The sequence below is a fragment of the Oncorhynchus tshawytscha genome, linkage group LG13, assembly GCF_018296145.1.
Source record: "Oncorhynchus tshawytscha isolate Ot180627B linkage group LG13, Otsh_v2.0, whole genome shotgun sequence".
NCBI lineage: Eukaryota > Metazoa > Chordata > Actinopteri > Salmoniformes > Salmonidae > Oncorhynchus > Oncorhynchus tshawytscha.
In genome coordinates, this window is record NC_056441.1 from 64896093 (window position 1) to 64911082 (window position 14990).

Here is a 14990-nt window from a genome sequence, read left to right on the forward strand (position 1 = left end):
GAGGGATAGACTCAGAGACTGGAAGTGGCCTTCTCTCTACTGTTATCTAAATGATTGGGAGCCAAATCCAGTCAAAAAAACCTGGAAACCTGGCCTTTGATCTGCTTTCATTACTGGCTACTGGTAAATTTCAAGATATTCTGCAGCATGACAAAATAACACACAGCACATCTAAGCAAACAAACAGCCTTTTTTTCTACCAGCATAGTTGCAATGGACTATTAGATACCACCGCATGGCAAGACTCAAACATTGGGTGGGGTCTACCAAGAATGTTGAAAGTGTTGACTGCTGTTTTACAAGGTAACAAAAGCAAAACACATTTGCCGACAGATTCATTAAGTGTAAAAAAAACACAAACCAAGACAGCTGCGGAGATGCAAGAGAGAGAGAGAGACAAAGAGCAACTGAAGCCCACCAACAGAGCTATTTACTCCTGCAGCCTGCACAAACACGCAGATAGTAACAGTGATGAATTAGGCCGAGGTTATCCCAGTTAGGCAATGTGACGGTAATAGAGAGTGGTACCGGGTGTGTTTGGGCCACTGTTGCCAGTCAAGTGATGAAAGCAGAGAAAGGCTGTGGACCAAATGGCTCCTTATGTAGTGGGCCCTGGTAAAAAGCAGTGTACTATATAGGGAATAGGGTGCCATTTGGGGGACACACCAAGACTGTAAGAGGGAAGATTTCAGCCTGACATGCCAGAGAAGATTAGGGATCTGGTTTCTCGCCTCTCTCTCTCTTTATCTGGGATGGAGGGAAGTGAGTGTCACTCTGGCTTCATTGAATAACAGACAATGATACTCTTCATGCCACCTCCAGAAGCAGGTTAACACAGAGTATTAGATACCAACACTTAGAGGAAGAAGAGGTCAAACTGGGGAGTATAGAAACTTATGGGCGATTAAGTAACAAAGGGGCCCTTTTGTGAACATCACGCAGTTTGATAGGATACATTTATTTTTTCAACTCAAGTCTAACCAGTCATTTAATATGGTAAATAAAAGTGGGATATAAACACATTATACAATTTCCTATTGGTGCAGAGGAAAAGCCCGCCCTGAAACATCATGCAATAAGACTTTATTTTTACACCAAATCAAGGCCAACAAAAGAATGTGACTCGTCTTGCAGCAATCACTCAAGACCTCATTGGTGACAAATGGGCTTGGAGACAGGTTAATGTCAATAGATACAAGAGGAAAACCTGCTAGGACTGTGGGTGGTCAGCAAACAAACACAACCACCTATCCCAGTACAGGTGTGATCCATTTGTCCATCACAAAGGCAGCGGGTGGGTCTATTCTCAATGTCAGTGATGGAGAGGGTGCTGACTGGGACAGGAGAGAGGCGATGGGTCAGTAACTGATCACCACAGGTGTGGAGGCTGCTGAGGGTGACAGAGATAGATGGGTTAAGGTCTGAGTGAGGGGAACACCTTTGTCCCTAGTTTTTTTCTTGGCCCATAAAGTGTAATCTGATTGCATTGGAAGAGGCTGAACTGTGTCCCCCAAATGGCACCCTATTCCCTATATAGTGCATTACTTTTGACCCGAGCCCATTGGGCCCCCCACCCTTCTCTTCTGTCCCATAAGGCACTGGTCAAAAGTAGTGGACTATATAGGGATTAGGGTGCCATTTGGGACACAAAATTCAGCCTCTTCCAATGCAATCAGATGACACGTTATGGGCCAAGAAACAAAAAGATTAGTAGGAAAACAAAACACCTGTTCTTATACCCATAAAGCTTATTTGTTCCTGATATGTGATTTGAGGTTAAAGGAGATATTGCAGACTATCACTGCAAAAGAGTTATGGATATAACCCTATGGGACCACACAGTTCAGTATGATTCAGATAAGATGCTCTTTTATTACAAACAGAGAACAATTATCTATCCCTTGTTTCCAATGTGATTTTTGACAAACCAATTAATAGCACAATGGCAACAAAATAATTAGTCAAACCTTTGAGAACTAATATCTTGTAAAATGAAGTGAAAGAGGAAAACTCCCCAGTACTAACAGACTAGTGCTCGTATTTTAAATTACCTTCAAATAATCGAAATGCTCGGTGACAATTTCAGACAAAAAATACATTAAAAAAAAAATAATAATAATAAAAAAAACAGCCAGCATATTTACAAAACAATAATATTGACTATGATTCTGGCCTGCTTAGTACTAACAAAGTACTACCCATGTAATTTTCCAGTGAAATACAATTTTTAGGTACATTGCAACTTGAGCTGCTCCAAGAGCTGCTACAAGAGTCTGTGTGTATAAGGCTAAACAATTCACCTTAAGTCAACTACGCTGGTTTAAAAACAAGCAACAAAATCATAAATATTACAAAGAAAGACATAAGGCACCAACCTTTCTCTCCCAAGGCATTCAGTACTTAAAATCAACACATGAATCAAATGTCTTCCCGACAATCAGGCTGATATCATCACACATAAAAACCATGAACATATATACACACGTATGTACATAAGCAGAAGAATAAACAATAAATGATTCAAACAAAAGGAAGGTAGTATAGGCACAACAATAACTTAATCTCTTTCCATTCCAAACATGGTCAACTTGAAAACAAAAGCTTTGCCAAAGAAAAAAAAAAGTGAAAAAAAGAATTTCAGTAAACATTCAATCACTTTCTTCTACTACAAATGAAATGACATGTCAAAGACCAGCCTGTATTTGAACAAATGTTCAAAACAGGGAGTAAGACCAAGCTAACCTCATATTGTGTGTACAGGCAGACAGTAAAAGACATGAGAATGTATCCCTGCATTGTATTTAGCCTACGTGCCCACAACCCCTGGGTGGATGTCTGAGCAGTAGCTAAGCTAAGAAAAGTTTTCAGAGGGGCTCTGTCCATTTTAGTCAGGCACACGCTGGAAGCCTTGAATCAAACAGATAAAAAACATGAGTGTGCTTTGCATACACAGATGCTCTACACATCACTGAGGTCAAACATTTGCGATGTCCATCCAGGCAAGAGAAGTTAATTAAAAAGCTAAAACTTTGAGGTGAGGGCTGGGCTTTGAACATGGCAGGGTTGGAGTGTTCTAGGCAGTAGGCAGCATGTGGAGTGTGTGTGTGTGTGATATCCAAGTGTTTTATAAACCACCAAAGGGTTGGGAGCAAAAAAATAATAAGGATCAAATTAAAAAGAGTGTGTCCTCAATCTGCAAACTCCCACAAGGAGAAACAAAGCAGCCTCAGGCAAAAACCAAGCCCCACCAAGCCCCATCTGGAAATACCACAGGGAGATTACCACCTCTTTAACCCCCTCCTCCAACAGTCACGCTCCCCTCCCCCCGACCCGTTGACTGAAGAGATCGCTTTCCTTTAATGGCAAGGCTTTAGAGAGGCCACTTTGATCCTTTAGTTTCTCAGGTAGAATGAAGCAGCCGGCTAAGAAGGAACAGGAAATGCTAGGTCAATACAAGCTAATGGAGATGAGACCACTGGTGATGTCAACCCTTTAGTAGCATTAACATCCTGGTCAGTTTCCCAAATAGCACCATATTCCCTATATAGTGCACTACTTATGACCAGAGCTCATAGGGCTCTGTTCAAAAGTACTGCACTACGTAAGGAATAGGGTGCCATGTGGGACACAGACCATGTCATGGTGCCTGGTTGTGTACTGGAAAAACTCCATCACAGATCACACTGACACATACTGTACCAGGTTCCAGTCCTATCAGCTAAAAACAAGAAGAAGTGGTCACCAACATCTGGACAATTGAGGAGTAGAAAAACATTGTCTGGGCCGATGAATCCCAGGTTCCTATTGCGCCATGCTGATAGCGGAGTCAGGACTAGATGGGTGTACCTAATAAACTGGCCACTGAGTGTATAGGGAATAGGGTGCCAGTTGGGACACAAATGCTAAAGAACATGTCCAATAAACTGTCCTAAATAGATGCTAAGCTTGAGATTTGTTCCTCCGATGTGCCTCATGGAGTCCTATCACGACTCATAGTCCTGACAACATCACTGTACAATCCTGCTCACATCAATGGATATGTGGATATGTTCTATCGTCATCTAGAACCATAAACTTGTCAAATTGTCATATTGTTGAATCCTTTTTCCCTTTCACATAACAGTTTCAGCACTCAAATATAACAATCTGATTTAGGTGTTCTCAACAGCAAGAAGCAACCAGAATTGTACCTTTATGAAAAAGTCATATGATTACAGGCAAGCAATAAAGTGTACATTTTGGGGGAAATGTCATTGAATATGAGGGGTTTGAATTGATGCAACATAGTTCAGAATGTTTAAAAGGGACAGAAATATTTCACTAATGAGGGCTAAAATGCCAGACTCATGAGTCATGTTTACATACATAAAAGCAGAAAGACACAATGTGAACCGCTCACATCTGTTGAAACAACCTAGTACAGAGAAACCCTTGCCAAATGAACCCTAGTTCTAAAGTTAAGCCGATAATGACAGCAGATTACTGCCATTCCCAGCCTGCGATCATCTGTTGAGATGCCACGACGTTATAACACACTCCATATGGAAGTCATATGGAAGTCCTTGGGGTCAGAGCACACAAATGAGCCGGGAATGTTCATTCTTGTCAAGAAGAGTCTGTTTATTGAACTGATATAAATTCTCTATAATATATCTATTTCAATGCTTGTTAAATTATTGTCTCACCAAGTCATTTTGAGCCAAAAGGTATTTTCCAGCTCCCCTGGAGCTCTCAGACATACCACTCCCTGCGTGAGATCACAGACCCATCCATGTGGGACACATATTCGCTGTCTGTGCCGTTGTCAAAGCAGTCCTCCGGCAGGTAGGGAGAGCCGTTGGTCACTGTTGGGGTGTGAACGGGCAGCCCTCTGGGGTGGTGGATGGTGTTTTGGTTCTCAGCAGGGAAGTAGCTGCCCTCCCGGAGGCCCCTGTGGCCGTCGCCCCAATCATCCCTGTCCTGGATGTCGTTGGGGTAAATTATGTCCCCTCCCAGTCCCGGCTTGGGTTTCAGCTCCTGGCTGCCCTTGTAGGTAGAGTTCGGCCCGTCCCCGTAGACCTCCTGCAGCTCGTGGGGCTGGAGCACGTCCAGCTGGGACTCCTTCTGCATGTCGGAGGGGCCCAGGTACTGCTTGGTGTAGTAGTCCCCCCTGAAGGTCCTCCGCTGGCGCATGAAGCAGGCTCCGCCCAGGATCAGCAGCAGCACCAGGAACAGAACCCCACCCACAGCCCCGCCCACTATGGTACCCAGGCTGCTGTCTGACAGGGAGGCCAGAGTGGGTGAGGTGGAGTGGCCGCTCACTCCTCGACGCTTGTTGGGGGCCGTGCTGGTGTCACTAGTGTCCAGGAAGAGGGGAGTAGAGGTTGTGGAGACTGGTGCCGTGGTGGGGGGAGGATCTGATGGATGGATAGAGGATGGGTGTGTGAGGGGGGGGGCAGAGATGAGGGTTTATGGAGGGAGGGAATGGTATGACAGAGAAGAAAAAAACAATTGTCAGTTAATAATGTCTTTAGTATGAATCTGACTGGTGACACAGTATAATCATTGAATACAGAACAAGTAGAATACACAAATGTTTATATCCTGTGAAAATAACATTTAGAAAATTACAGTTCACAAAAAAGCTTTAGTCTTAATTGAAATTCTAATACGGAACCCAAACTGGCTGCGCGCGTGTGCCATTGTTTGCCATCATGCATAAATGTATTTTGTCCCCCCACACCAAACGCGATCACGACATGCAGGTTAAAATATCAAAACAAACTCTGAACCAATTATATTAATTTGGGGACAGGTCGAAAAGCATGAAACATTTATGGCAATTTAGCTAGTTAGCTTGCTGTTGCTAGCTAATTTGTCCAGGAATATAAACATTGAGTTGTTAGTTTACCTGAAATGCACAAGGTCCTTTACTCCACCAATTAATCCACACATAAAACGGTAAACCGAGTCGTTTCTAGTCATCTCTCCTCCTTCCAGGCCTTTTCCTGTCTTGACTTTATATTGCGATTGGCAACTTTCATTGGCGCGCGTGAGCAGTGTGGGTGCAATAATTCAATAATATAGATTTCTACATTTATTTTGCAACTCTGTAACACTGTTGTTTTGAAAGAGCATATTAAATTAAAAAGTAAAGTGTCTGGACAAATACCAAAGGCTTTGTAAAGGAGTGAGAGGCTCTGGTAGAAAGTGAAGAGAAAAAGGAGATTTAAGAGGGTCAGACCATGGTTGTGTGTGTGCGTGTGTGTGTGTGCGTGTGTGTGTGATTAGTTATTCCCCTCTCTCTGGGAAGTCATGTGAGAAGATGAAACAGTGTGTGATCGATGTGAGGTTCGGCCTCTGATTTGTCCTTCAGTGGTTAGTTACTGTGATGACACCCAGAGCTAGACAGGACAGACAGAGACAGAGACAGAGAGAGAGAAACAAGGACAGAGACAGAGACATCATTACAACACTGTATATAGACATAATGACATTTGAAATGCCTTAATTGTTTTGGAACTTTTGTGAGTGTAAAGTTTACTATTAATTTGTCATTGTTTATTTCATTTTTGTTTATTATCTATTTCACTTGCTTTGGCAATGTAAACATATGTTTCCCATGCTAATAAACCCCCTTGAATCGAAATGAGAGACAGAGATAGAGAGAGGGGATATCTGAATATTGGGGTGGCAGCGTAGCCTAGTGATTAGAGCATTGGACTAGTAACCGAAAGGTTGCAAGTTCAAATCCCCGAGCTGACAAGGTACAAATCTGTCGTTCTGCCCCTGAACAGGCAGTTAACCTACTGTTCCTAGGCCGTCATTGAAAATAAGTCTAAGCTGCACTAGGACTGCTTTGTAAATCCACTTAACACTGGAGTCTAAGCTGCACTAGGACTGCTTTGTAAATCCACTTAACACTGGAGTCTAAGCTGCACTAGGACTGCTTTGTATCTCCACTTACACTCTCCTTCCAGTTCTCTGCTGCCAATGACTGGAACGAACTGCAAAAATCTCTGAAGCTGGAGACTCTTACTTCCCTCACTAGCTTTAAGCACCAGCTGTCATAGCAGCTCACAGATCACTGCACCTGCACATAGCTCATCTGTAAATAGCCCATCCAATCTACCTCATCCCCATACTGTATTTATTTACTTATCTTGCTCCTTGCACCCCAGGATCTCAACATGCACATTCATCTTCTGAACATCCTACCATTCCAGTGTTTAATTGCTATATTGTAATTACTTTGCCACCATGGGCTATTTATTGCCTTACCTCTCTTATCCTACCTCATTTGCACATGCTGTATATAGATATTTCTACTGTATTATTGTATGTTTGTTTATTCCATGTGTAACTCTGTGTTGTTGTATGTGTCGAACTGCTTTGCTTTATCTTGGCCAGGTCGCAGTTGCAAATGAGAACTTGTTCTCAACTAGCCTACCTGGTTAAATAAAGGTGAAATAAAAAATAAATAAACTAGAGTCTAAGCTGCACTAGGACTGCTTTGTATCTCCACCTAACACTAGAGTCTAAGCTACAACTGATCAAATGCAACCAGGATGGCAGCAAGCATAGCCTTCAGTTAATTACATATTGGCTGCAATTTACCTGACTAACCTGCAATTGTAAAGCATTGACTAAGAGACCAGTGATAATGTAAAGGGGGAGAAGGGGGAGGGGAGAGGCAGCTCAAGGTCAGTGAGCTGATCTATAACACCTCCTCCTTAGCCTTAAGACAACCACCTCCAAGCTCCCCAGCTAGATCTCCTCATATAAAATCACATTTTATTTGTCACATGCTTCATAAACAACAGATGTAGACTAACTGTGAAATGCCTACTTACGGGTTCTTCCCAACAATCCAAATAAAAAAATAGAAACACAAGGAATAAATACACAATGAGTAACGAGTACAGAGTCAATGTGCAGGGGTACGAAGTTATAGGAAATGATGGCGGAAATATTATGTACAAAAAATGGCTAAGCCATTTCATCCTGGTAGCTAGAGAGGGACATGGTGTATGATGGGGAGCACTGAGCACCAGGGGACTGTCACGCCTTGGTCTTAGTATTTTGTGTTTTCTTTAATTATTTGTTCAGGCCAGGGTGTGACATGGGTTTATTGTGTTGTCGTATTGGGGTTTTTGTAGGCATTGGGATTGTGGCTGATTAGGGGTGTGTCTAGCATAGGCTTGGCTGCCTGAGGCGGTTCTCAATCAGAGTCAGGTGATTCTCGTTGTCTCTGATTGGGAACCATATTTAGGTAGCCTGGGTTTTACTGTGTATTTTGTGGGTGATTGTTCCTGTCTCTGTGTAGTGTTCACCAGATAGGCTGTAATTAGGTTTTCATGTTTCGTTTGTTGTTTTTGTATTTATTTAGTTATTTCATGTATCGCTATTTTTTCATTAAAGAACATGAGTAACCACCACGCTGCATTTTGGTCCGACTCTCCTTCAACAGACGAACGCCGTTACAGGGACAATATAGGCACAATATACACCCTCCATGGTTGAAGGTAATGCACTGTATAGGGGATAGGGTGCCATTTGGGACACATATCCTGCAGCGCACCATGTAGGACACTGTGGAAACACCACTGTGTATCTGAGACAGCCACGAAGGAGAAGGGTGGGGATGAAACATGCTCTGCCTGCCTGCTACTGTGGCTTAGGTCTGGATACATCCAGGTCCACATGGGCTCAGAGTGAGAGAAGCGGCGGCATATGCCGGACTCCATGTTGTTGGCTTGAAGAGGCCAAATTGCTCAATGCAAGTCCTTCCTGGACAGGGTGTCAACCAAGCTTTAGACTTTGTCCCAAATGGCACCCTATTCCCTGGAGTCCTGCTTGCTGGAAAACTATGTGTGCGCCCCTATGGGCCTTGGTCAAAAGTAGTGCACTATATAGGGAACAGGGTATAATTTGGGGCGCACACATAGTTTTCGAACGAGTGAAACCCGTCTAAACCCGGCCTACTCACAGATGAAGACTGACCACCTGCTTTAGTTTGAGACTCCTCTAGTCTGTTCTCCCTCTCAGTGAGAAATCAGAGAGATTGTGTGCCAGGGGAGAATGTGTCCAAGAGTAGGAGTCCTTATGTTTGGATATAGATTAGAAGGAAAGGGGAAATTAAAATACAAGAGGAGCACAGTTGTCATGCTCCATACATAAAGAATAATAGAGAAGCCAAACATGAAAAGAAAGGAGGGAGATGAGAGGAGGATTAAAAAAAATATTTAACCTTTATTTAACTAGGCAAGTCAGTTTAGAACACATTCTAATTTACAATGACAGCCTACCAAAAGGCAGAAGGCATCCTGCGGGGATGGGGTGTCACGCTCGTCGTTGTAAGAATGGTCGGACCAAGATGCAGTGTGGGGTAGGTTAATCATATTTATTAATGATAACCAGCAACAAAACAAGAAAGAGAAAACCAACGAAACATACAGCCTTGTAGGGATCAAAAACAAGATCCCACACAAAACAGGTGGAAAAAGGCTGCCTAAATATGATCCCCAATCAGAGACAACGATAGACAGCTGCCTCTGATTGGGAACCATACCAGGCCAACATAGAAATGCAAAAACTAGAGTACCCACCCTAGTCACACCTTGACCTACCAAAATAGAGAATAAAAAGGATCTCTAAGGTCAGGGCGTGACATGGGGGCTGGGATTAAACATTTACAATAAATAAAATATAAATATAGGACAAAACACATCATTGGCATGTGTAATGCACCTGCTACTTTTCAGCGGCTAGTTAACATTGTGTTTGAAGATGTGCCAAATTGTACTGCGTACCTTGACGATGTGGTGATTCATTCGTCTACTTGGTCTGATCATCTCTCCACTTTGAAAAGTGTGTTTCAGCGGTTGGAGAAGGCTTCTTTAACCCTCAATTTGGCCAAGTGTGAGTTTGGGAAGGCTACAGTGACTTACTTAGGCAAACAAGTGGGACGAGGTCAAGTGCGCCCAGTAACTGGCAAAGTGGAAGCAATTGTTGCCTTTCCTGCTCCCACTACTCGCCGCCAGTTGCGCAGATTCCTAGGGATGGTAGGGTACTATCGTACATTCTGTAAGAATTTCTCGACAGTAGTAGCTCCCCTTTCATCTCTGCTTAGTCCCAAGGTACCATTCAAGTGGTCCAAGGACTGTAACTACGCTTTTGAGTCCGCTAAAGCGCTACTTTGTAGTGCCCCAGTGCTTGCCGCCCCCAACTTTGACAAACCTTTTAAGTTGGAGGTAGATGCTAGTATTATGGGGGTGGGTGCGGTTCTCTTACAGGAAGATGAAGACGGAGTGGATCGGCCCGTCAGTTTCTTCTCCCGTAAATTCAACTCGTGTCAGTCAAGGTACTCTACAATCGAACAAGAGACGCTGGCTTTATTGCTTGCCTTACAGTTCTTTGAGGTATATGTGGGCTCCAGTGCCTTGCCTGTAGTGGTCTTCACAGACCATAATCCGTTGGTGTTCTTGAAATAAATGTACAACCAGAACCGCCGCCTTATGCGGTGGGCTCTGATTGTGCAAAGATATAATGTACAGATAGCTTATGTGAAGGGCTCGGTGAATGTGGTTGCTGACGCTCTATCACGGGTTTACTAACTGGGGATACGTTGGCATTTATTATTGCAAAACTAGGTTTGCAATTTTTGTGGTGGGCGTGTTACGTTCCCCAGATTATGTGTTGTAGTTTGTGTATTTACATGTGTTTATTTCAGGAAATGGCTTCCTGAAATCCCTCAAGCAGCTGATTGGTCGACTCCAGGGCTAATTGGAGAGCTGACCCCGCCCCCTCGTCAAGACGCAGCTGTCTCCAATTACCCATTCCTTCTGACACTATATAAAAGCCAGTGTTCTGTTCAGGGGGGAGATCTCTTTTTTTGGAGGTAGAGATTTTGCTGGAGGTAGGGATTGCTGAGATTGATTGTGATAGAGGTTGATTTTGCTGGGAGTACATTGCTGGAAAGTGGTATGTTCTGTGAGTTTGTTGCTCAGATAGAGCTTATTTGACATCCTTTGTTTCTTAGTTTGTTTGAAATTGTTTAATATTCTGTTTCATTTGTTCCCAGGGGGAAAGGGGAAGGCACCTTGGGAGTGTTTAGGCAAGAGGCCCGCGGGCATACATATACCCGTAGCATGTTCGCTGTCTAGACACACTAGGTAAGACCTGGGCGGACCACCCCTTGTATTTTGGTTAGGGCACCAGGTGGTGCTAAATTAGGTAAGTAGTGGGTAGGCAGGTAAAATAGGAGAGGGGGGGCTTTGAGATTTACTTTCTTTGCTTTGGTTCCGTCCAGCCCCTTTTCCCCATATTACCGTGTAAAGGAATAAAGTCCTTGTAAACGGTACCACATTCTGCCTGTTGTCATTCTTACTTGCACCTACAGTCCATACCTTTTTCGCTTCACGGAGAGTTTAGTTGTAGCAGGGTGTTGCGTTCCCTCTTCATAGAGGCGTGCGTAACAGACGAGACAACACAACACTACATAAAGAGAGACCTAAGACAACACAGCAAGGCAGCAACACATGATAACACAACATGGTAGCAACACAACATGCTAGTAGCACAAAACACGGTACAAACATTATTGGGCACAGACAACAGCACAAAGGACAAGAAGGTAGAGACAACAATACATCACACAAAGCAGCCACAACTGTCAGTAAGAGTGTCCATGACTGAGTCTTTGAATGAAGAGATTGAGATAAAACTGTTCAGTTTTAGGGCCATATGAAATCATTCCCCCCCCCCCCTCCAAATTCCGTTTTATTTATCCCAAATTCTGTTTTTTCCATTTCCCTGAATTCTGTGTTTTACGATTTACGCTAATGTTATGTCTAATAATGTGAATGAATAAAACGTCAACAATTTAATAAGATTTAACAGTACATTTTTAATGATGCAACACAAAATTGCAATATTTTTTTATCAAGAAAAATGCTTCAATTTAGTGTTTCATTATAAATGAAAAGAGTAATGCAAGAATCTAGGCAACAATGCAGCAACCTGCTCCTCCATTTCCAGCTGGCTGAGGATGTTTGTGACTGCCTGGGATGATGACTTTTCTGCCAACAAAAACTCTGTACAGATCAACATGCTCTGCATGGTACTTCACTGCCTCAAACCAGCTATTCCATCTGGAGCTCACTGCTTCAGGAGGAGCCTTGACCTGCACAAACTCCTTCACAATGAGGAAGCTTGCCTATTTTCTGACAGGCTTCTTGAAGAAGACAGATCTCATCCATGTCACAAGTGATGCAACTTCAGAGAAATATTTGTAGCGCTGCCAGGTCTCATCCACTAGCTTGATAACATGGCAGAGACAGGTTACATGGACACTGTTGGGCAACACTCCTTTCAGAACCTCCTTGTATGCCTTCAGGCAGTAGGAGGCATTATCTGTGACCACTGCCCAGGCATCATTCAGGATCAGATTGTTGCTGTGGAGGGAGGCTAGTGCCTTGCAAAAGTATTCATCCCCCTTGGCGCTTTTCCTATTTTGTTGCATTACAACCTTTAATTTAAATGGATTTGATTTGGATTCTAAGTGTCACATGATCTGCCACATGATCTCAGTATATATATATACACCTGTTCTGAAAGGCCCCAGAGTCTGCAACACCACTAAGCAAGAGGCACCACCAAGCAAGCGGCACCATGAAGACCAAGGAGTTCTCCAAACAGGTCAGGGACAAAGTTGTGGAGAAGTACAGATCAGGGTTGGGTTATAAAAAAATATCTGAAACCTTGAACATCCCACGGAGTACCGTTAAATCCATTATTAAAACATGGAAAGAATACAATAAACCTGCCAAGAGAGGGCCTGGTCCAGGCAATGAGGGCATTCATCAGAGAGGCAACAAAGAGACCAAAGATAACCCTGAAGGAGCTACAAAGCTCCACAGCAGAGATTGGATTATATGTCCATAGAACCACTTTAAGCCATACACTCCACAGAGCTGGGTTTTACAGAAGAGTGTCCAGAAAAAAGCCATTGCTAAAAGAAAAAAATAAGCAAACATTTGGTGTTCGCCAAAAGGCATGTGGGCTACACCCCAAACATATGGAAGAAGGTCCTCTGGTCAGATGAAACTAAAATTGAGCTTTTTGGCCATCAAGGAAAATGCTATGTCGGGCGCAAACCCAACACCTCTCATCACCTCCAAAAACACCATCGCCACTGTGAAACATGGTTGTGGCAGCATCATGCTGTGGGGATGTTTTTCATCGGCAGGGACTGGTAAACTGGTCACAATTGAAGGAATGATGGATGGTGCTAAATACAGGGAAATTCTTGAGAGAAACCTGTTTCAGTCTTCCAGAGATATGAGACTGGGACGGAGGTTCACCTTCCAGCAGGACAACCCTAAGCATACTGCTATAGCAACACTCGAGTGGTTTAAGGGGAAACATTTAAATGTCTTGGAAGCCCAGACCAAAATCCAATTGAGAATCTGTGATATGACTTAAAGATTGCTGTACACCAGCGGAACCCATCCAACTTGAAGGAGCCGGAGCAGTTTTGCCTTGAAGAATGGGCAGAAATCCCAGTGGCTAGATGTGCCAAGCTTATAGAGACATACCCCAAGAGACTTGCAGCTGTAATTGCTGCATAAAGTGGCTCTACAAAGTATTGACTTAGGGAGGGGTGAATAGTTATGCACACTCAAGTTCTGTTTTTTTTGTCTTATTTGTTGTTTGTTTCACACCAAAAAATATTTTGCATCTTCAAAGTGGTAGGCATGTTGTTTAAATCAAATGATACAAACCCCCACAAAATTTTAATTCCAGGTTGTAACAAAATAGGAAAAATTCCAAGGGGGGTGAATACTTTCGCAAGTCACTGTATAGCTTGGGAAAACATTGAGTAGTTGCATCTGTCCATGAAAATGACATCCACCAGAAAGTACTGGTTTTCAACACCTGCAATGAAATATAAGGAACAACTTTAATTATGTTTTAACCTAAAATAATATTGTGACAAAATAAGTGTTATTTAAATTAAGTGTAAGCACAATATAGATACTGCGATAGTTAGCTAGATGGAGAGGCAGACGGCTGCTGACATTATGCATCGCTATATTTCACCACGATAGCTTGTGGTTTGGAATATCACAATTTGCATGTGGACAATTAACATTGCAGAATGTAAATGTAGTCTATTGCAACGGTATATTAATAGACTGTCAAGTTAAGTTAACTCACCAATGACAATGTTAGAACACTGCAATCCCTTGCATCTGTTGTTTCGTCAACAACCACCGTAAACCTCTTCCCACGGATCTTCAGTAGAACGGCAGTCATATGTTGGTTGAACACACGGGGCAGGTGAGTTTGACGGAGGCTGCTCTCATTTTCTGGTAACTCCCCTCCCTGTTTGCAATGCTTCACTAGAAACGGCCATAGCTTTCTTAGCTTTTCTAAGGGGATGTCAGACTCGGCGCACACAGCCACAAAGTCCTGAATAAATTATCGTATTGAATCTGCTGATGCGCTTGCACAAGTAATTCTCGTTTGAAAAGGCATGCTCTGGCTAACAGGCTGACCACACCGCTTGCATCACATGCGTTGCAAAATAAATGTAGAAACCTATGTTATTCAATTATTGCACCCACACTGCTCGCATGTTTCATCTTCTCACATGACTTCCCAGAGGGGGAGAATAACTCATCTCACACACACATACACACATATACATGCACACACACACACACTGGTCTGACCCTCTTAAATCTCCTTTTTCTCTTGACTTTCTACCAGAGCCTCTCACTCCTTTACAGAGCCTTTGCTATTTGTCGAGACACTTTACTTATTTAATTCATTTAATTCTTATTTAATTCATATGCTCTTTCAAAACAACAGTGTTACAGAGTTGCAAAATAAATGTAGAAATCTATATTATTCATTTATTGCACCCACACTACTCGTGCGCGCCAACGAGCGTCTGCGTTTCCAAGTCAGTTCTATTTCTGACACAGATCGCGCTGCAAGTCCTG

At 43.0% G+C, this 14990-nt stretch overlaps 1 protein-coding gene across 1 annotated transcript in view; it reads right to left on the bottom strand.

Moving 5' to 3' along the window:
• Positions 1-1066: 1066 nt before the first annotated feature.
• The window catches only part of nectin3a (nectin cell adhesion molecule 3a), a 71450-nt gene continuing 57526 nt past the window's right edge, over positions 1067-14990 (bottom strand). Inside the window, exon 7 of the mRNA XM_024442844.2 lies at positions 1067-5396. Coding sequence (XP_024298612.1) covers positions 4732-5396 — 665 coding nt within the window. The 3' untranslated portion in view covers positions 1067-4731. The remainder of the gene's footprint in view (positions 5397-14990) is intronic.